At 40.4% G+C, this 23,541-nt stretch overlaps 2 protein-coding genes across 4 annotated transcripts in view; both read left to right on the plus strand.

Annotated features, from left to right (window-relative positions):
• frmd3 (FERM domain containing 3) overlaps positions 1-14,599 on the plus strand; it is a 48,464-nt gene extending 33,865 nt beyond the window's left edge. For all 3 annotated transcript variants that reach the window (XM_058635184.1, XM_058635185.1, XM_058635186.1), the window contains exons 14-15: positions 8,813-9,050; positions 9,534-14,599. In XM_058635184.1, coding sequence (XP_058491167.1) covers positions 8,813-9,050; positions 9,534-10,014 — 719 coding nt within the window. In that variant the 3' untranslated portion in view covers positions 10,015-14,599. The remainder of the gene's footprint in view (positions 1-8,812; positions 9,051-9,533) is intronic.
• Positions 14,600-15,475: 876 nt separating this feature from the next.
• On the plus strand, positions 15,476-23,518 carry LOC131463839 (uncharacterized). Its single transcript, XM_058635891.1, has 12 exons — positions 15,476-17,198; positions 17,645-17,688; positions 17,827-17,974; positions 19,458-19,618; positions 20,752-20,903; positions 21,084-21,167; positions 21,569-21,635; positions 21,715-21,837; positions 21,936-22,063; positions 22,472-22,588; positions 22,813-22,920; positions 23,377-23,518. The coding sequence occupies exons 1-12, from the start codon at positions 15,971-15,973 to the stop codon at positions 23,471-23,473; spliced, it is 2,457 nt and encodes an 818-aa protein (XP_058491874.1). The 5' UTR covers positions 15,476-15,970; the 3' UTR covers positions 23,474-23,518.
• Positions 23,519-23,541: the final 23 nt, after the last annotated feature.

Genomic DNA, 23,541 nt, shown 5'->3' on the forward strand with positions numbered 1-23,541 from the left:
AATGTCGCAGCTCCTGCGATTTGAAAATTGCAGTAGGCCATATTTGCGATTTAGATGAAATTTCAATTCATTTATATATAGTAATATTAACACACATTTAGGATATAAACTTCAGGTTATAGTATATTATAATTCAGTAATCTCATATAGGATTTTAGACATAGAGACAATACAGTATTAGTACAATAGTAACAGTATATTAAAAAATATAAATAGTAAAAAGACATTAAAAGCATTACTAGTACAAGTGCAACGTGATTAAAGTGTTGGTGCAATAATGTCTGTTTTCCATATTATTAGTATAATATTACATACAGTAGATGTACCACTGTGGTGAGCTGTATAATAGGGTAGTAGTTGCTGAGGGATATCTCAGCTATCCATTATCTAGCCTGTTGTCGACTGACTCACAGTCGATCCTGGATCAGTTTTGTTCTCATGGGATATTGGAGAAAAGCAGTAGGCTTTTTTTTTTTTGGCAGAGAGACAAAACCTACTGAGGCAGCACAATATAGTTAGTATGTTCAGGCCTTGTTCCCTCGACACATCCTCCCAGAGCAGATTTATAATAGTAGACCATAAAACATCTACTCGTACAACTACGGGTTCCCCCTCGCGAGATTCTTTTGCATGTCATCGTGATTCTTCTGTTTCATTTTCTCAAGTATTCCTAACACTCCCCTGTGACCTATTATCTGATTGAAGCATAAATCTTGTTGTTAAGGAGAAGCAGGTAGGGAAGATTATCTCACACAGTCTGAGAGCAGAGAGGGGGGAAGAAATGGAGAGAAGATGAGAGAGAAGAGAATAGACAAAGGTCAGCAAAGGCATATGCAGGCTCTCTTTATGTGAGGATGAACAGGAGGTAGGACATTTCTACTCTACAGGCCAATTTTGTTTCCCAAGACAAGACACGTAACCCCATATTGCTCTTAATTGTTGTGCTGGCAGTTTTTACTTGGTATGATAAACATGTGATGAAAGCTGTATTAGAACATAATACCACTGCCAATCTCAGCTGACATACATTTGAACAGGTCACCAGTCCATCACAGGGCCACATATAGAGACAAACCATCCACTCTCAGATCCATGTGTCCAATTTGCCTAATCCCCAAATCTGTGGGAGGAACAGGTTTGAGAATTGGTACATACCAATTTGTGATTGCACTGTTTATTTAACCCACCAGTAGCAGTAGCAGTGGGAAGCACTTGTCTGCACCTAGGAAGCAACGAGGGATTGGGTTCCATACTCAGGCGGCTCTGTCGCTGGCCCATTCTGGGATTGAACTAGCAATCTTCTGGTTACAAGCCCAATTCCTTTCCTCTTGGACATGGGCTGTAGGAATGAAAGTGAGAAAACTGTAATGTAAAGCATTTTGAGTGGTCGTACAGGCATTATATTAAAAACTATTATGATGACAGCGGGTAAAAAATAATGCAAGGGAGAATGTGAGGGTGGAGTCCAAGTCAAGTGGCGTAACTGTTGGCATGCTGAGGAACAGCATGGTGCACATGGCAGCAGAGGGTCAGATGGAGCAATTGATTCTGACGCAGAGGGAGAAAACAGGGAGAAGCCAAAAAAAAAAATCCACTAGGAGTCAGTTAGCCCTGTTCACTCTGCCACATATGCTGCGATGAGAAAGAGCAGGCTAGATATATACGGCAGAGGATGAGCTGGTGACAGGCAGGTGTAATGAGGTGACACGTGCATCTGTGGTAACCACACCCTCTCTGCCTCTGAGAGAGTGAGAAGAGAGGGAGGAAAGAGAAGTTGTGTGAGGCAGTTTTTATTCATAAAGCAAACAAGGGGCAGATTCAATATGTAGCAATGAGACATTTCGGAAAACAACGCAGAGAAGAGAGATTCTTCCGAGTCTTTTAAGAGTAAAACGAATGAATGAAAATATGAACATTGACTGAAATAATGTCACGAGATGAGAGAGGAGGGATGTCAGCGCTGTTCTTTGTCTTCAGGTCACAGGTGGAAAAGAGAAGTGAACTGTTTATATATTCTTCTCTCCACTCACAGGGTTACAGTTGCCTGATTGTAAAACGTTTGCCAGTAAGTGTATTGTACAGTAAATGAGTGTGTAAACCTTTTTATCAGCTCAGTCAAGCCTTTTTTAAATTTTTTTTCTTCTTTTTATTAACCAGGCCTTGGCCGAAGATATTTTCAGACACGTTTGTTTGTCTGCCTCTTTGTGAGCAGCAAATTGGAAAGGACAAATGTGAATGACATTTCTGGGATGTAGGGGTATAATAACATTTTGGTGGTGATCCGAACACAGATCTAGATTTTAGTGTATTGACACTGTGGGAAACTGGGACACCTCGCAACATAAAGTCTGGCTGGTTTTTGTTTTTTTTGTAACGAGCATACAGTAAACAGACAGTAAGTTACCTTGAGTTCTCTTTGAGGGGGTAACAGTCCACCCTGTCCTCACCTACTCTGCTTTATGTGCCATTGGCTGTTGTCTGTCGTGGGTGTCAATCATGCTGGTGCACAAATGTAAGGCTCTGCGATCATCTAATGGGACTTAATGACTATAGAAACAGACCAAAACTGACCTTGGTTTAACTCCTTCCTTCCCCCTCTTTGACTCCCTCTTTCACCCCTCCTATACCTCACCTCACCTCATCATGTATAGTAGCCTAGAATAATATTTAATATATAAACTGTTGATGGACGTCTTCTTGTACACCTTTTCTCTCAGAATTTACTGCCGCCCTCTTGCTTTGTGAGGCCTCTCTCTATCTGCCCTTATCTCATTTATGGGAAAATCAATTCCGCCTTGGCTCAGGGTCGAAGATCTGCTGCGGTTACCATATCGGCTATCTCCGTTTGTTAGTTTGGGGAGGGGCAGGAGGTCGTCATCAAATCAGGGGCCTCGTGCAGCTCTGACAGGATGCAGGCCGAGTAATGACACAAGATTGAATTTGAAAATGCCTTGTTTTTCCGACAACTCTGTGTTGTCTGCTCCTCTCTTATTTAACTCAAGAGAATGTTTTACTCGTTGTTTGTTATTTTCGAGAATAGCTGAATCATTCAAATGTGCAAGATTATAGTCAGAGCAGTGTGAAATTATCATACTGTCATCTAAAAGCTACTCAGTGAGCTAAGGCACAGTGAAAAGATTAATTTATTGTGTTGTATAGGACATTATGGTGCAACTTTAGAAGACTTCAGGTGAAGATGAAAGTTTTCTTCAAATGAATGCAGCCATTTGATGTTTGGAAGATAGTAAATGGTCTTTTTTAAGGTTTAATTTTAAAAAAAAAAGTGCTCATAAATCTACATGCAAATAAAGATAAATATAGACATTACACTGACATGTATACATACACACACACACACACGTATACATGTACACATACAAGCACAATATGGACAAAAGCATTTGACCTCACCCGTTAGGTCCTGCATTCAGGTGCTTCAATCAGGCTTTAGGCTCTAGACCCCAGCAAACCCGAGACATTTTGGACAATGCTATGCTTCCAACTTCGTGGCAACAGTTTGAGGAACATGACAGTGTCCCAGTGCACAAAGCAAGGACTATAAAGACATGGGTTTGACAAGTTTGGTGTAGAAGAACTTGACTGGCCCACACAGAACCCTGACCTCAAACCCATCGAGCTTGTGAGCCAGGTCTTCTCGATCCAACATCAGTGTCTGACCTCAATAATGCTCTACAGAATGAATGGACACAAATTCACCTGGAAACACTTCAGAATCTTGAAGAAAGTCTTCCAAGAAGTGTGGATAAATGGACCAACTCAGTCCCTGGCATCTGAAAACAAAATGGGATTCTATATAATACTGTCTATAGCACTTTTCTTGTCTTGATGACCACTCAGAGCACTTTACACAACAGTTTTTCCACTTGCTCCATTCACATCCATCGCCATGCAGCATTGTCACGCATCCATCATTCACATTCACACGCTGCCAGCAAAACCATCAGGAGCAATTTGGCGTTTTGCTGATGCAACTGCTTTGCCATCTGCGTATACAGACTAGTGGAGCTGGGGATTGAACCACCAGTTGGAAGGTGACCCCGCTGCACCCCTGAGTCATGAACACACGAGTATGTTTAATGGCAGAAAAATATATATATATAGAGAGAGAGAGATTCTAAATGGCCGTGGAGCCATTTCAGAAAGTGGTGTGACACAAGGAATAGAACAAATTGGCATGACCGCACAGCATATACTCTGTCTTTGTGGAGTTCCACTTGCTTGTACACACCCAAAAATGACAATACAACAAAAACAACCATCAGAGAAACACATTGACTTCGCACAATGATTTGTGTGGTCTTTTCCCCATGACACAGACTCTTTGCAAATACAAAATGACGTGTTGTTTGCTCCATTTGAAAGACTTTCGGTGTGGCCTTTTGTAACAGCGGTGGTTCAGAGACATAAGTACTGTACACATACAACAGTCGAATGCTTATTCTTACGAGACGGATGCTGCGAAGGCTTTGGGATAAAGTGTTCTCAAGATGGTCCAGGACAACGGTCTATATTCAGAGCACTAATCTCTGCCATTACAGGGGGGAACTGGAAGCTGACCCGAGGTCTGTGCTGACCTCATTCAGACAGGTTTTAACTAAGGTTATTGTTCATGGATGTTTCGTGACTTCATTTCACACGGCGTGTGGGACCCTGCCTGTTTTTAATTAACCGAATGAAAGTGTCTCTGATGGAAGGAAACAAAGAGAGAGTTGCAGAGAGGAAAAGAAAGTGATCCCCACCCCTTCCTGGGCCCGGCCTGCATACCTCTCTGTAATCAGTGTTAGATTAGCTGCCCCTCTGGAACCAGGACCACCTGGTTATATATAGAAACCGCAGCTTTGGACCTGATCCTCCTCTAATGCCCCTTTACTCTTTGTTACATCGCTGACATTCACAGTAGGGCTCATCATGTCTGTTCATCAGTCTGGTGAACATCCCTCATCATCTCCTTGTGTGTGTGTGTGTGTGTGTGTGTATGCAAAGGCATGTGTGTGTGTGTGTGCATGTGTGTGAGTTCATACCCATCCCAGCCTCAGATCTGAGCCGGCAGCCTGGTCACTCAGAGAGCAGGGGTCCTGCTGCAGACAGCTGGTCCAAGGTTTGTCGTCGGAGTGAGTGATGGAGCTTGTTGAGCACAGAAGCAGTAGTGATGTCGGCGGCGGCCTCATGAAGAACAGTTTGGAGCCGGGTGTTAGCGACCGGTTCAGTGTTGGGGACACCTGTAGGGGAGCGGGACTCGGGTTGGACGTGTCCTCTGTGAGACTAAAGGGAGACGAGATGGAGGAGGGACAGACTGGGCCTCTTGAAATCTTTCACCCCGGAGAGGCTTCAGAGGAGCAAGCTTCATCCATCGCGGTGTCGGAGGCCTTGAGGTGCCAGGTGAAGATAACCACGCGGCGTAGCCTGCATCTACGTATAGCCAATCACACGGCACGGGATGTTTATGTGCGACTGGTCGGGCATGAAGGACGTATCACTGGAATCAGTACAGGACACCAGAGAAACACACTGGAACAGAGTAAGCCCAGAGAAGAAATACTTATGTACAATTCATATGTATGAAATACTATATATGAAGTGATATGTGATCATTTTGTGTAGTTTCCTCAACGAGGGTCATTTTAGCTGTCAGTGCCCTAAAGTGCACATTTTGCAGAGACTGCAGTTCCCAGTTTGGTCCAGTTTTAACTGTAAAGTAAAAAAAGAAAAAAGGTAAGGTCAGACATCCTGAGACATCACTAGTGTGTATTGTTTTCTGTCTGGATGTTTAAAAAGCCAACACAGCGGTAGTTAGTAGAGAGTATGAGGGCCAAGTGGAACTCTCTCTTGGCTTGTGACTGAAGGTTTGCCAGGTGGAGTCCCCACCAGGTCAAGTGCTGTGGTACCCCTGAGCAAGGCACCCAATCCCCATTGCTCATGATTAAGCCCAGATAAATGGGATAAGGCATAATAATTCTAATGGCATAATAATCTCAGATTTGCAGATCATCTGTTGTAATGAAGCAGTAATTTCAAATTATGTCTTGTTTTTATTTCTATTTACACTTTATTTGGCCTTTTAAGTAACATATTGATTAATTTCGCACAGGTATATTTGAGACTGTGACCTGTTTTTAGATGTAAGTTTGCAATTATTTGTAATGATTTATATAGTTTGATTTGCTGTAGGCATTGTAACTGCACACCCATTGCTCTTTGGTATTTGATTTCTATCACTATGACACATTAAGACAGAGGCATCGGGGCTGTCCTTGTTGGAATCCTCTTGTTGGCACATCTCCATTCTCCACTTTGCTGAAGTGTTCTTGAATCCGTCACCGAATCTTCTCCGGGGTTTAGGAGCGACGCGTTTCATCTGATCCTGTTCGTTCACTTGAAGCTGTGTAGGAGGAGGAGCGTGAAAACTGTCTCACCTGTGATCCATTTATGCAAAACAAGTCATCTTAAGGATATACATTTCAAAAAGTCATAAAGAAACTTATGAGTGCAGTAGTCTTCTATGTACTTGCACAGATAAATAGACTTTGGAGGTGTCAGGGTGTCAGTGATGAAGTGCTATGGTGAAGATGAATTGATGTGTCAACACTTACATAGCAGGGGGAAATCCCAATGTGTGTGTGTGTGTGTGTGTGTGTGTGAGAATATGGAAGCCTTGTGGCGTGAAAGCTTGTATTTTATCCAGTGAAGCAGATATTAGAATTATTAGAAACAGTAAAGTAACTGTGTACTTTCACATTCACGTTCTCTATCGTCAAGAAAATAATTCTCCTCAATCGCAAAGAGCAAAAAAAAAATTATAATTATATCAGCCTCAAAAGTCATTTTAAGTGCAAATGAAATCACTGAATCACTTTATGATGCAGGTGAATTATTTATGAATTCTCACTCGTGTCATAACTGATTACAAATTAAACTACTGTGAAACTCATCTTTGATTTACACTTTTCCTGTTACATATATCTGTGTCTGGATGCTCTGACAGGAGATAAATGTTAGATAAAAACTAAATTCAGGCAGTTACTGGCCAAGTACAGGTGCAATATTTCACTCAAGATAGTGAAAACATTTTTCAAGTTATTACCGGCCATCTTCCTCATCTCTGGGTTCGTTTTTCTTCTGCTCCTACTTTTCTGTATTTCAGGTTTACCGCCACTTCTTTCTCTCCCTGGGTTCACATGCTTTGGCTTTTTAGCAGACTCTGTTTCCATGGTAGCTTTCACCACTTTTTCCCTTCCCTTCTCTTTTTTTCTGCTCTTTAATTTCCCTCAACTGGTGGATGAATCAAGTGACATGGTAACCGATGAGTGAGTCCGGCCTTGACTTTCTAAATGACTATGTTAACTTTTAAATGGATCACAGAATCACCAGAAATTATATACTGTTTGGTGATCTGGTGAATTATATAAGTATATATGAGTATACCATTGGCATACTGTATTTACAGTATAACTTACCAATATATTCTTGTGTGTGTGTGATCATTAGATTACAAATGTGTCGACAAGATGAGTCATGTGTCACTGGACATTTACACCCCAGCTCCTGCTTAATCTATAGCAGGGAGACAGCTGTAGTTATTTTTAACATTCATACGCACACACACACACACACACAATGGTTTGCACAGCTTTTATTCTGAGGACACGGCATTGACTTCCATTTATTTAACCATAATTATCAACAGTTAATGCTTTAATGTAATCTTAACCTAACCACGCTTGACCAGTACCTTAAGAAATGACGTTCTAGGTCCAGGTTTTGGTCTCCATAAGGACCACTGGCCCTGGCAAGGTCAGTGTTGATGCCAGAGGTAACAAATACACACACACACACAAACTCACCCACGTTCAGATTCACTGATGCATCAGCAGTGATGTCACTGCCAATGTGTGAGCATCCTGCACATACTGCTTACACTAATGGTAGAGTTGAGGTTATGTATTTACTCAGTGTCAGGCTGTGAGTTCAGTTTACATGTCAGTAGCATAGAAGAAGAAGAGCGCCATCATGTGGCCAGTATGTTCATCTGCGGTGTAGACCAACAGCAGCAAAGACAGAGAGAGAGAGAGAGAGGGGGGGGGGGGGGGGGCACTTCATCCGGGTCCAAATACATTTCTATAGCAACTAAACTACAACAACAAACACGCTTGTCATTGTCTATAATCAAAATCAAAGTTAACTGAGAAGTTGGACACTGTTGTCTCACACTGATAAACACAACACTTGTTTGTTTGCTTGAAGAGTAATTTAAGACGCCATTGGTTAATGTGTGATGTAACAAAGTTAAAGTTATAATTGTATTTTTTTACCGGCTTTAAAAAACGGAAATGGGTCAGAGGTCATGTACTGTGTTCCTAGAATTGTCAAAAGGTAATGACTGCCACATTCTTCACATCCTCACTTGTCATTGACCGGTTTATCCTCCGTGTGAGGGTCGCGGGTGGAGCTGTAGACAATCCCTGCAGACATAGGGGCGAAAGGCAGGGGTTAGATTGGCTACTCTATCTCAGATACATACAGATAAACAACAATTCACTCCCATTCTCACACCTACTGTCAATTTAGAGTGTCTGATTAACACAAGGCCCAGTTTATATGTTATCGTACTGTGGGAGGAAACCTGAGCACCCAGAGAGAACCCACACACACACACACACACACACACACACGGGTAGAACATTGAAACTCCACAAAGACACACACACAATGGTACATGTGAGGCAATGCTCAGTTCATCAGGGACTCAGGTAATTGTGTCTCTTTTATCTGTCTTTTCTTCTTCCCTCCACAGGTGTTGTCGTCGTGAAGGACGCAGTTCCCCTGTCTCCTCTCAAACCTTCAGCCGTGCCCACAGACGCCGAGCAGCAAAGCACTGAGGGAGCAAACTCTGCCTTGAGCAATCATCTGCAGCCTCCCCATGTTTCCATGGAAACTGCAAATCTTCGACCTCAGTCACCCAAAGCGGAAGACGAAGTGGAGGAAGACGACGAGGCCAGCGGAGGACTCACCATCTCTGAGTTTGCCTACAGGTGCACAGAGTTCCTGTTTTCTATGACAGTGCTTTATAGCTTCTGTCATGGCTTTTTTTTTTACTGCCTTTGAGTTTTTTTTGGTTCACTCCCGTGCAAGGAATCTGTTTTAGGTGAAAACTTTGTACACATGTGTACACAGTGAAAACACTGCATGCTTCCTGCAGAGGAAAGACGCTGGTTTTAGCAGGTCTATTTTCCTGTGTAGAGCCACAGTTTTATACTTGTTTGAGTGGATTTTTCACATTTCAGGTACATGTCATAGTAGGAATCAGGAGCATGTATGGTTTTAAAACTCTTAATATTTCTCCGTACTAATAATACGAACAGTTTCTCATAAAAGTGTATATGTAGTATACTGTTGTGCGCTCAGGACACTAAATCTTTTTGGTGTAGAATTAAGAACATTTTCTGTCCGCCATTCTTTTACGTCTTTGTTTAATCCTATTTAATGATATTTTCTGTAACTTTTTGCCTCCTCAGCCCCTGTGCCAGCATGCTGCCCACTCCAGTAGATGACAGTCAGGGAGGTGTGGACGTGGTCTTCTCCTCTCCGGTCCAGAGTCCTGCCAGGCTGCTGAGGGAGCTCCACGCTGACCCCGACATCCAGGCCCAGCTGGAAGCTGAGAGGGAGCGAGACCGCGCCTATGAGCGCACTCGAAACGCTGCGAGAAGTCGAATGGGCGGAGTCCTGACCACCAGCTTGCAGATGCTGTCGTCCAACGACAGGGTCAATGCATGCGTGCTGAGTGTGGTCCGCTTGGTCGCCGTGGTAATGGGCGTCCTGCTCGTCACTGTGCCCACACTGCTGCTTCTGTTGGAGTCAGACATTGACGTGTCCTTCCTTCACGAGATCCGCCAGACGCCGGAGTTTGAGCAGTTTCACCACGAGTATTACTGCCCGCTCCGCCGCTGGGTCCTGTGTAGGATCAGCATGGCCATGGAGAACCTCTGGTCAGATTAAAGAGGGAAATATAAAGTTTGACAAAGGACAGGATGGGGAGTCAGTGTGGGGAGAATGAGCTATGCCCAAATGTCTGTCTTAACATCTAATTGATTCTTACATTCAGTCTTAAGAAGTGGTGTCACTTGATTAAAAAAAAAAAAGAGGTAATTGAGTAATTGAATTGAATCACTTATAAGGGCTCCACAGAAATGTCACAGGACATCTTATTAAAAAAGGGCCTCAGATGGAAAGACAGTGCCGTAATGCAGACGCCTTTGATGTCTGTGGCATCAGCACTTAATACAAAAATAATACTCTTATCATGGGATATAATTACCTGTTAAGATTGGCACTTGGCAGTGATGAATTAAATAAACCGGAGCGCAAGAATTACTAAAGAACACAAGGAAATGAAAGTCATGACAATAGAAAGCGAGGGGAGGCTGTGAACGCAGAGAAAGTAACAGGAGAAAACCAGTTGGTTGGTTCCAGTTTTGATGGTCTGTTCACTCCTGATGCTGACAAGTCGATGCAGAGACTTTACGGTACCATTGTGGTTGGTTCTTGTCGTTGGAGCAGACCCTCTGATTGGCCGTGGAGCCTGTCAGTCATGAAGGAGTGTGAGGGAACACAGGGTGAGAGAGAGAGAGAGAGAGACATCAACAAAAGCCACAGTCAGAGACACATTATATACATATATACAGTATATATTTAAAACAAAGGAGACTATTGATAATTAATACCAACCTTAAATTAGTTGTTTTTAGTGTTTTGTACATTTTTATGTGATCCAAATATTTCAGGAATTTTTCAGTCAGAGGATCTACTTTGAGTTTATTTTGAAATTAAGAATTTACAAAAGATTAGAAAAAAAAACAGAGGCTAATTTATTGACGTTTATCGGGTGATGGGTGTTGAGAAACTTGAGCTATTTTTTCAGACGACAGTCAGCATTTGTTGACCTGATGGCACCCTGGGTTTTTTTTTTCCTACAGAGGCTACAGCACAAACCTTTTACACAGACCACAGATTACAACTGTTTCAGATTATGTGATGTCATTTCAGAGATGGGAGGGTGGCATGAGAGAAACTTTAGTCTGTTTGTAGTGATAAAAAAAAGCGTGCTTTGTTCAATGTCTTCAATTTTAACACGTGGGCTTTAAGGAGTTTTAACACAAAACGTATTACGCGAGACTAAGGGAGGATCGGGTTTGATATGACTGCTTGTGAGAAAGTTACTGAATCATGTTATTCACACAGTCATTTTACATTTCCACAGTCTGGAGCTTGAGGTTGGTGATTTGTTAAGTCACTGGTGTGATGTTTTTATGTGAGCTCTGTAAATGTTCGACCTAGCAACACAGGACTGGGACAAGTGGCGTGTTTGTGATCTTGTGAAGGACATTTCCTGTGGTCGAAAAGGTTGAACAGGTACAGTTTCAGGTATTTAACTCACAGGAGGCAGATCTGCATTTTACTCACTGATAAAAAAAGAAAAAGAAACAAGTAGCCATTGGAATCAAGATGAAAGGTGAAAACATATCGAACATCCTGTGTCTATCATCCACATCCCTGCAACTGTTTTTTTATCTGTCAACAGAGATGATATCTTTTCTTTTTTAATTTCAGCGACCGACAAGGCAGGTCTATGAGTAGTGCTGGATTGGAAAAGGTGCTTTTTGTTCATATAGCCACAACTGACACAGCTGAGGTTTCCAAAAAAAAGAGCCATGGAGTCAAAGATAAATAATGTCAAAAATGTTGTGTAATTTGGCATCACACAAGGGCAAAATCAAATCTAATTGGGACTTAATCAAACTCCTGTAGCCTCATAACTTTTGGGAACTTGCAGCCATCACAGTGTGACAGTTGAACACACAGATGGTGTCCGCGTGGGGTTTCAGTGTGGAGAAGAGAGCAGAGACGTGTAGTGGGCGATAAATGACTGTTCGATCAAATGAAGATGAAAAGTGTAGTTTGATGTGGATCAACTTCTCAGGTAAGGACATTAAACACCTTATGTTAAAAAGAATTAAATGTTCAAGAAATCCAAAAACAACAAAACTGGGAAAAAAACCCAACATAGTTTATTCATGCCATCTTTATGTGTCTCACTATTATAGATATCCAAACACTTTATGTACATAGTAACAGCAGACCTTATTATGGCAGCAGACTGTCTGCCTGGTTGTAGCTTCATTTCACCGCAGTACGTATGCATCCATGCCATTCTGATAAAAATAGTCCTCACTGTTGAGAGCCAGTAACCGTAGCTGCAGTTTTAACATCTGAACCTCCACACTGCTTTTGTCATGCCAATTTTATAATTGGTACACTCTATCAAACTGACTTATCTATTAAGGCTCTCACACAGTATTTCAACTCTCTTCAAACTAAAACTAAAACATTCATTTACAGGAATCACTCTTTTGTAGGTTGTTTGCAAGCACATAACATCCCTGTCATCTCCTCTCCAGTGTTGCTGCCTCCTCATATGTGTGTCGTTCGAGTACCTCTGTAGACTTTATGCATTGACAAAAAATATGCAGTAACAGCAGAAACGTGCTTATTCGGGACAAAACGTTTATTTTCTTACTACGGAAAACATGCACTGAGCGTCTGATGCTGAGACCAAGCAAAGGGCCAAGCCACTATGACGATGACGTTTGCCTCTGACGTCACTGACTCTGACATGAAAACAATCTCACTGCAGTGGACGAGGCTGATCTGCGTGCACTGCTTCGTGATCACCGTCATGACTGCTGCTCCTCCAGTCTGCATGTGCATCAAATTGCTCAAGCATTTAAACATATATACGAAAAAAAAACACATCAACATGTAAAGGCTGTAAAGTTTGTCCCTGGCTTTATTCTGGTCTAACTCTACGATCTTTTCAGTTGACGTTGCAGTGCAATTGTATGCCCTCATATGTAAAAACCATTTTTATAGATGTGGCAAAAAAAACCAACAAAAAACTATATGGGTTAAGACTTACTTTCTGTCTTGCCTCTGTGTGTCTTGTCTGTGTAAAGAGTTGTAGATATAGGCTTGGCCGTCTTGACCATCTTAGGTGAACGCATGCTCGCTGTGTTTTTAAACAATAGGAGAAAGGGAAGAAAAGTTTGAAGCATTAAAGGAGTTTGAGATGTGCTAGCACAAACTGTATAGGAAGTTAAAAAAAAACCAACACACATTTGTTATGTTTTTAGTGATTTGAAGAGCCAGTGTGTAATGTTTGGGAGGGTGTATATGTGTTACCATCTGCAGTTTCCTCACTAATTCTTATACACTGGACCTTTACACAGCTAACTGCATTATCTTGATAATTTACAGTGCTTAACTAATTTCTTGGACCACCTGTTATAAAAATGAGTAAATATGTTAGAAATCAAAAAAGCTGTTCAAAACTAAAAATGTTAATTTGGCAAATGTTTACTATTTGTTTCAGAGTTCTTTTTTGTAAAACAGTACATTTGAATAGGAATAACACTAATACATTGGTTAAATTAGCTAAGTACTGTATGTCTCAGAACAAAAAAAGAAAGATTTCTGCTCACATAGGTCGCTGTTACGAGGTCTATATTTGACCACGTAGCTTCATTGTGCTTTAGCTGTGTGATGCTAAATGCTAACGATAACACCTGACGTCATTGCTAATGTAGCATGCTTTTAGCCGAGTCAATTATTCAGATATTCTGTTTTGTATGAATGGAAAGTAAAACTACACCTCAACTCATTGCAAAAAAAACAAACTATAAAGGCCTTTGGGTTCTGCTAAAACTGATCTGACTGAGAGTGTAGCATTATTTATTAGCTTGTAGCTCATTTATAAGCTAATTTTATGAGTTCATAAAGCAGGTCAATTCATTTCAGTTTTAGCTCTTTTTTGTTTTGAGCCAATGACGTAGTTCCTGTGTTTTTTACGAGCACCCTTAAAAAATTGACTTTTATTGCCTGTACGTAAGTAATACTGTGATAAAACTGTCATTGAGGTCACACACCAGGTGATGTCACATTTAAGGGTAATTCAGTTCCAGACATGAGTCAAGTATTTACAAACCTTAAATTAAATAACCTTTCTTTAATCATCACTAACAAAAAAAACATAAAAAAAATATACAGATAATATATTATATTATTTAAGATTTTAAATATTTGAACTCAGGTCAACCATATGCAAATTTGTTGGACATCCCATAGCGTACAGGAGAAAAATAAGCTGTTATTTATGATATTATTTAATTGTTGTGTGGGCATGTACGGTAGCAGATTTTCTTGCACGGTCACTTTGTTGTTTTTGATTGTTAAATTGATTGTTTTGTTGTTTCAGTCTGATTGTTTTTTTCTTCGTTTTGTTATTGGTAACCCAGCCTCTTTTGATAACAAACTCTGGGACGTTTAATTAAAAAAAGAATCATAAAAAAGTTTTTGTTTTGTTTTTTAAAGAAAAAGCATAAAAGTATAATGACCCCCTTTCTTCTGGGTTAAACCAAGCCTTATGAATTTTGTGAAGTTCAAATTTTGAATGTTTGTATGTTTTAAAAGAAAACATGGATTGTTTTATATGTTAATACTGCCTCAATAAAGCTCCCTAATGAATATATATTGAAAGATGGGCCCTAATGTTTGTACTGTATTTACATTACTTCATGTAACTGTGTTTATTGTGGTTTTCACAGATGAGCAGCTTCCTGTCCTGCTTTCCTGAACTTAAAACCCAACAATTACAGCTTTTTACAGGATTTAAAGATCAATAACATCAGGCCTCATTTCAGATTAGCCCAGACTCATTCTTGGCTGCTTTATCGGTGTGTTTTTGGTCATTACCCTGTCGGAGGACCCTGTAACACTGAATCTGGACCCCCCTGTGGCCCCCCCTCCGAGCGAAGATTACATTAATTATTAAAATTGTTATATTGCGCTGACGCAAAACGCGGAACTAATGCGCGTGGCTCAACAGTCGGATCCTTAGGTCACTTACATTACTGACTTAATGTAAGTGTTGTCAGTGTAATTTACAGTATATGCTGCAGTTTATACGCTGTGTCCATGCAGAATATATGTTTATTTACATATATTCGGTTTGTCTTTCTCCACAGACACCAGCAAATGTAAAGAAGACCCACCGATGCAGCCGGACTTAAAGTTGTTTCCAAGGGCCTTGATGGGGTACAGGAGGAGGAGCTTCAAGGCAGCCTGGTACCACACCCACCACTCATTTTTTTTATATACTTGGGTTTATAAACTCAGATTCAAATGCCATGAGGCAAAATTATTGACTCTGAAGTTGAAAGCATTAATCGTGTCGTTATTGACAGTGAATCAACACCAATTCACAATTAAGAGGATTATCCTACTAATTGTACCCTCCTTTTATTTATATTTCAAAATGTAAATACTAAAAACAAAACCTATTTTGATTAGAAAATTAAATATGAGCCATCAAGACAGTTAAATGTGCATTAGTTATCAAATTATAACGAAAATAAAATGGGGGAAAAATATCTCGAGACTTTGTCTCCCCCATGCGGTGTAGCAGAATAACTACATGTTGTGTTGTCGTCTCTATGGTGATGTTTTGTGTGAGCAACATAAGATTTCTGGGACGCTACCGGAGTTCAAATCTCTGTTCTTGACACTCAAGTTGTTGCTGTATGCACAGAAAGATCTAAAAGAGTAGACAGAACGAGTGTGACGAGACAAACAGAAGACAGAAGACAGACTCTCCTTGGGGTAAGAGTGACTTGTCTCTTAAAAATGGGTCAAACTGTCAATTCTCTGGCATAAACAAACAAGATCAAACACTGAGAAGATGAAGGAAGGACACTGTGGTTACTTAACTATATTAAACTAAATGTAAAGAGTTGTTTTGCAAGAAGATGTTAAGACATTACAGACACGTAAGATTTCATTATGAAACTGTAAAGCTGAAAAATTAAAGGCAAACACAACTCTGCAGCAGCAAACCCCAACTATGGAAACGGATCCTACCACCAGAGAAGCTCATGCTATGTCCACACTTCTAGAGGCTTCTGGAAACTGTCGGCAGAACATCAGCCAGGAGCTGAACCTTCATCCTGTCAGTGATTCTCTCTGCAGTGAACAGAAGAAGCTGCGGCATGTGTTGGACTGGGCTCACAGATTCCTCTGCTATGGTTCCGAGGTTTGCCAGGAATTTTGCAGGGCTGACGGTTTGATTCTGGCTGCGGACAGAAATGAAATGAAGAGGAAAACGGAGGAAATGTCACCTTTACAGGACAATCTCCCGCACATGAGAGATGAGGTCACTTGGCCCGAGAACAGAGAAATGGATCAAATGAAACAGAGCCGGGAGCTACAGCATCCAAGCGTTAAACACAGTATTATCCAAGACAACGAGACTGTGATAAATAGACTGCACAAATCAATGTCACAAACGAGCACAAACCAAACTTATGCACCAGCAAAACACTTCATCACAGACTCCAAACCATGCAGGAGAGTGTCTTTACAATGTGATTACACAGATATGAGTCACAGAATGGATGGAGCTCAGTCAAAAGGATCAGAAAATCAACAGAGGGAAGAAGCTGAAGAGAAGATGGGAGTTGTAAAGGAAAAAACAGACACAAAACAGGAAAAGAAATTCAACTCAGCTTCTATGCTGTTCTGTGACAATAATGATCATGATATTAACAATGATTGCCTCAGTAAGCCACAAAGGGAACCTGCACAGAAATCACAGACAGCACAGCCCAGTTTTCCCTGTCACTTACAAATACCATCGAATTTAACTGTATACGAGAAGTACCAGCTTTGTATGGACCAGTTGCAGAACCTCAGACTGAGACAAAACCATGTCACTGAACTTGGATGTCTCATTGACTCACCTACAAAAGTGCAAAAGACCTCTAAAGAAGTGGTAGCACCTGTTGAAACGCCAGTGCCGCCTACATTTCCCTTCAAACTTTACTCCTCCAGCACAAATCCAGACCTTAAAAAGCGTCTAAATGAAAAAACACACCAAGACGTTTCAGCTGCAGAAAATCCAGAGGAGAGTAGCTCGGATTATTTGACTTTGAGGGAAAGACTCACAAAGAAACACACATCAGAGGATAGAAGGAGACAAACGTCACCTCAGAGGGACACACAGACATTTCTACAACCCACAGACACACACAAACGTCAGTATGCAGACCTGACACCAACATCACCAGTCACAGGTGAGTTTAACAGTACAATTACACAAAAATAAACTCTAACATTATGACCAAGGTCACAATAGCACTTATCATATGACTGGCTTCATTTGAAATCATTGAAATCATCATCATAGACTTTGCCCCTGGATGCCTTCGAAGATTCATTAAAGCAGTTACAAAATGTTATGGTGAGGAAAATGCTTTGATTCAATTCACGGTGGATAATCAATGAAAGTCACAAGAGACTGGAGAGGGGTTCTTTTTACTGAGCTGATTATGTGACGTTCCATTCCAAAAAGGTTCCATCGTAACAATTTCTTCATTGTTATCCAAGACAAAACTGGCTATAATCTGGCATATTTACATGTTGATGGTTAATAATGCAGAATGTTCCTACTCAAATAAATTTAAGAAAAAGTTTTATCCCTGAAATGAATATGACTATAAACTTCTGTTTGCTTTTTCAGGTGCAACAGTGCATGCTGTGAACAACACAGACAGTAAAGATGGTGTAAGGAAATGTCATTATTAATTTATCATGTAATCTCAAAAAACTCTTGAAAACATAGTCAATCAGTAGCTTTTTGATAGAAAAGATAACATTTTGGAGTTAGAGTGTTTTCTTAACCATTGTTGTTACACCTGTCAGCCAGCAGGTGTCCCTGTGTGTGACCGCTGGCTGTGTCTACCTGATGAAGTGTGGCTCCTCATGCTGTCTCTGCTGCCACACAGTGACCTGTGCAGAGTGTCTCAGGTCTGCAGTCACCTGCACAGACTAACCATTGACCACACACTATGTGAGTCACTGTGTGAATATTTGTTTGTTGCATTTGTTTCACTCTTCATTGCCTGCACTTTTATCTACATCCTGCAAGATGATGATGGTGATGATGATGTGATCGCAGTTAAGTGACCGTCTGAGTCTGTATCTAAATCTGATTAAAGGTTACACACAGGAGACAAAAATGGACAAAATATAAGCAAACAGCATTACTTACAATTACAATAATACAGCATCAGTATTCACTATTCAGTAGGCCATACACACAGTAATAGTGTGATGTAACAAAGTACAAATACTTTGTTACTGTACAAAATGTACATATCTGTACTTAACTTTGCTATTTGTATTTGTAGTAACATTTACTTTTACACCACTACATTTCCTCTAACTATCTTTGTCACTCGTTACTACCAAATATAATCAGAAGAAGAAGAGTTGGTAATGGTCTGTATTTATATATAGAGCTTTTCTAGTCTTGAGCTGCTTTACACTACAGTTTTTCCATTCACCCAGTCACACACTGCAACATGGGGTTAAGTGTTTTGCTCAAGGACACATGTAGACAATTGAACCCACAACCTTCCAGTTGCAAGACAACTCATCCTACCACTGAGCCACCATGGCTCAACCCTAACTCCTCACTGTATACTCTTTATATCAGATAATTGCATTTGATCCTTGAGTATAGTAAATGTCATATACTTAAAGACTTTTACTTAAGTAATATTATAAAAAGTGACTTCAGCTTCCCCCAAAGTCATTGTTGTCATCAGTGATGTTTAGAACTGTTATTTAATGCATGCAGAGGAGCAGTAGGACATAAAAAAATCACAATTTTCAACTAGATCAGAGCTCCCTGAATATTAGAGGTCTGAGGACCCAAAAATATTCTGCAAAACTGACAACTACCTTTGGATTTGTACATTAGCTATAATGTAGAACCACAATAAATAAACAGATAACATCAAAACGTGAATATTTGGTCCTTAATACTAATAACATATCATTAAAAATCTTCATCAACATAAATGTAACAACAATCATTGACCTATATTGTGCTAACAAATAAAAATATGCTGTGAAATGTGAGTAAAAATCATTTTTATGAGGCCCACCTGCAATACCTCCAAAGCCCACCAGTGGGCTGCAGCCCACACTTTGGGAATGACTGGACTACTGTACATAAAATAATTTTCTGTTTGGCCTTATTAGGTTTAGGTTAGACATTGGAGGTAATGACCTCGGTCATGGGATGTCCTGAACTTATCAAAGTAACAACACATGGCCTGTTCTCATGATGTCAGTCTTTCCAGTGAGCAAACCACTCCCTGGACAAACATACAGAACGATAACCCAGAACTGCACCATCACATGATTTCATAATGGTACACACACACACACTGTGGGTCAGCGCCAACATAACATCTCAAATCACCAAAAACAAGTTCATATATGAAACATGACCCATGTTCTGCTACTTTTCTCTGCCCCTGAAGGGAAACATCTCACAATTGAAAACTCAACCCTATCAGAGCGGTGGTTGGTTTCAATGGGCAGACGTCGTCCTCTCAGCCTTTGTCTGTACAGCTGCAGTGGCCCGTCCATCACTTCCAACGGGCTGGAGATGTTTTTCACTCTATGTAGAAATTATTTAGAGGTAAGAAAGAAAAAAACTCCACTATGTAAAACACAGTGAAGTTCAGAAATGAGTTACTTGATGTTTGCCATCACATGATGCTCTTCAAGTTTCAAGTCTGCATCGTTCTAATCAATAAGCCACAGTGCTGCTTCTGTGTTAAAGGTCCAATGTGGAACATTTAGAATACTTTAGGATATGAATAGAAACAGAAATTGAATATACTACCCATAAGTGTGAATGTATATGTGCGTAATGAAAACATTTTGGTTTTTGTAGCCATAGAATCAAACTTTTGCATGTACTTTAGACAAGGCCACCATCTTATACTGCCATGTTTCTACAGTGGCCTGAAGGGACAAAAACCAGTCAGAGCATGAGGTTTTGTTTGCATTTTGAAACATGAGTTTACTTTGCAAACAAATAATGACTTTCTGGCATGTGATGTACTTGAGAAAGGGAGATAGGATGATAAGGGAACATTGTTTCACGTAATGCTGAGCTGCTGCATGTGCCACCTGAAAAGCAAAACAAAGGTTTTTATTGACCTTACATCCATATTCCATATTCCATGTGCCTGCTGTCACTGTCAACTTTTTAGTTTTATTCAGCCTTTAGTTCCTTTGACATCAAGGATCTATTCTACAAGGGACACTTGGTCAAGATCAACACTATAACAGTACTGTCACCACAGTTATATGCAAACATACAGTATATACTGTGGGTACTGTATATTTACTAATCCTAATTAGTGCAAACAAGTAACTGTTCGCACTATTTGAACCAGCCTTTAGGCCCCGGACCCTGAGCCTGTTTGTAAGGTCAACCAAGCACACGAGATGACACAAAACAACACAAAAGATCTAAATGAATGCACAAATGACTACAAAATGACATTAACTGGAAAAGAAAATGTCTTCATGTTAGTGCTAAGGTGCCTGTTGTCACATAATCCAATGCACTTTTATTTATCCACTTGAAGATGAAGAATACATTAACACACTAAAAGCCAGTGATAGAGACTTGTGTGATTGTGTGATTATTATTGTTGATATCTGCTGACTGATGTAAAAACTACTGTTATAACTACTAGCTATAATCTGCTGAGTCATTAACTGAGTTCATCAGACTCTGAGGCCCTTTGCTAATTACAGGAAGTCAAGGTCATAAGTTGTACTGGTGCTGGTCTCCATGGTGATCGAATATTACGTCTAATTGGTCAGCTGTGTGATCATGTGACCACCGTGGATGTGAGCTGGAGTGGAGCAACGGACACGGGAGTGAAAGCTCTGTGTGGCTCCGCACGGTCAATTTCACACACACACACACACACACACACACATTCTCTGGAATAACCCTAATTTCATCACATAATTTACATGATGGGGACTTTTCGTCCCTTTAAGGAAGACAAGTCCCCACGATGTGACTGTATAATCCCCACAACATGACTAATACACTGCTGTTATATTTCTCCTTCCTGTAGGTCAAGATTAAACTCAATAATCCTGAATGGCTGCCATGTCACCGATGACCCAATAAAGAAACTCATCGTGAGACACAAAGAAAGGTCAGAAGGTGTTTTGACTTCAGCCTCACTGTGTATACATTTGTCAGCATGCGTTTAGATATTGTTCTTCAGATACGACAGATAATCTATTATGCCCCTGACAGGATTTAATTTTATTGCACCTAAACTAAAATGGATTACGTAAATCCAGACACTGTTGACTTGTTTTTTTCTTCTTTTTCCGTCTATAATTTCAATTAATTTGTTCATTATCAACTGCTTCGAGTGCATGGAGTCAATCCTAACATTTCACATGGTTCATAATTAGTACTTTGTTTTCTTACGATTAGGTAAAGATGCATAGTCAACTGCAGTTTTTAAGTGGACAAGTAGTAACAAGATGTAATCATGATGTCCGTCGTATACATGTTTGTTTCTTTTTTGTGGCCGTGTTTTCTCAGCCTGTGCAGACTGGAAGTGTTTGGCTGCCAGTACCTCACCCCATCCTGTCTACAGTCAATATATCAGGTATTTTATTTTGAAAATGTCATCAGTCCAGTATTTGTTTTGCTGGACATAGCAAAAAAAACCACTCTGTGTGTTTCAGATGTGTCCAGGCCTAAAGCATCTTAACATCGGACAGGTGCCGAAAGTCAATGCACATAGCCTGACTGCCATGACGTCACAGCTCAAATGTCTTATTTCCCTTAATCTAACTGGTCTACAAGCAGTGAGTTTGAAATTTAACAACAAAAAAAAAGGTGGGATTAAAATACTGTATCTAAAGAGTTTTAAATAACAGCATTACCTGTGGTTACTCTGTAACAGGTGACCGATGACACTGTGGCCACTTTGCTTCAAAACTGTGTCAAACTACAGCGTCTTAACCTCAGTTCCTGTCCTGGAGTCACTGACCTGACGCTGCACAACATCGGCAGATACACACCATGTATTAGGTACAAAATCATGTGCACGCAAATTATCATTTTTAGATTAGACAGCCTGTGCTGACTGAAAACTGAAGTTTGTGTCACTTGGTAAAAAGCTCCATCCCCCACACCAAAGTCCAGTTAAACAATAGACAATTTCACATCACAGCACACAGGAGAGTTGTCGATTCACTGTTGCATCCACCGATTAGTTCAAATGTGTAATTGCATTTGTGAATTTAGTGTTTGAAATTCTTAGTTAGGATTTACTGGAGCAAATGAGACAGCTGTATGAGGCAGCTCCTGTGTAAGGGTTTAGAATTAGGTTTAGGTTGGGGTTTGGCATTTAGTGGTGATGGTTAAGTTTAAGGTAAGAGGTTAGGGGATGTATTTATGAATGTTGGGTGAGAGTGTGTGTGTGTGTGTGTGTGTCAGATCCCTGGATTTGAGATGCTGTAAGGCAGTAACAGACGCAGGAGTTCAGTCTCTGACTCTGGGATGTAGACGACTTCAGTACCTGGATCTCAGTTCCACCAGGACAGGAAACAGAGGGTAAACAACAAACTGAGCTGTGGTTTATATGCCTGTGCATGTATGTCATATGTCATGGATTTAAGGGTGTAATATTTAATAACACAGAGAAGTTTTCCCATCTTTTTTTTTTTTAATTGATCCCATCTGTCTTTTACTCAGTGTTTCTGTGCAGTTTACACATTTCTGTGATAAAATCACTGATAAAATGGTAGTACCTGTCTGTATGTGTGTGTGTATCACAGGGTTAATCTGCTCACCAATTACTGCAGTGGACACCTTCATACTGTCAAACTCAGTTTCTGCCACATCAGCTTAGCGAACATACTGAAGCTCTGCAGACGTGGCAAGAGGTGAACACACGCACACACACGTACACAAGTACATTTTAATCACAATAATTTTTCTTTCTCACAGGTCAAAATACACTTCAGAGTAACTATGAAAGGTACATTTAAAGTGTATCTTCTGTTTGTCTGTTTAAACTCTTTTGTCCTGTCCACACAGTTAAAAATCTCCAAAATTACTGCTTGAATTTTAACTTTGTAGATAAATATTGAGTAGTAAAATATCTCCACCGATCTTAACCCTTCAATCCTATCAAATCACAAAACTATAATGCATGTGACACTAAGGAAAACACAATAACATGCATGAAACTAAGATATAACATTGGCCAAACGTGATCCATCCCACTGATAATGTTTAGAACTGATGAAAATAAAGTGTTTCTCGGACCAGATGTTTGTGGTGAAGCTGAATTTTCACCGTCTTCTGTTTCTATGTCTGCATGTTTTTCCCCTCTTCAGGCTGAAGGTGCTCCATCTGTACGGCTGTGCTCGGCTCCCCACTGAGAGAGAGATTCGAGAAGTTAACACCAATGTTCAAGTTTATCCTCTGCCATAAATAACATTCAAACATCTGCAAACAACTGGAAGGATAAAGCCGACCGGAGCAAAATAATTATGAAGTAT

Source organism: Solea solea, chromosome 8 (assembly GCF_958295425.1).
Source record: "Solea solea chromosome 8, fSolSol10.1, whole genome shotgun sequence".
Taxonomy (NCBI): domain Eukaryota; kingdom Metazoa; phylum Chordata; class Actinopteri; order Pleuronectiformes; family Soleidae; genus Solea; species Solea solea.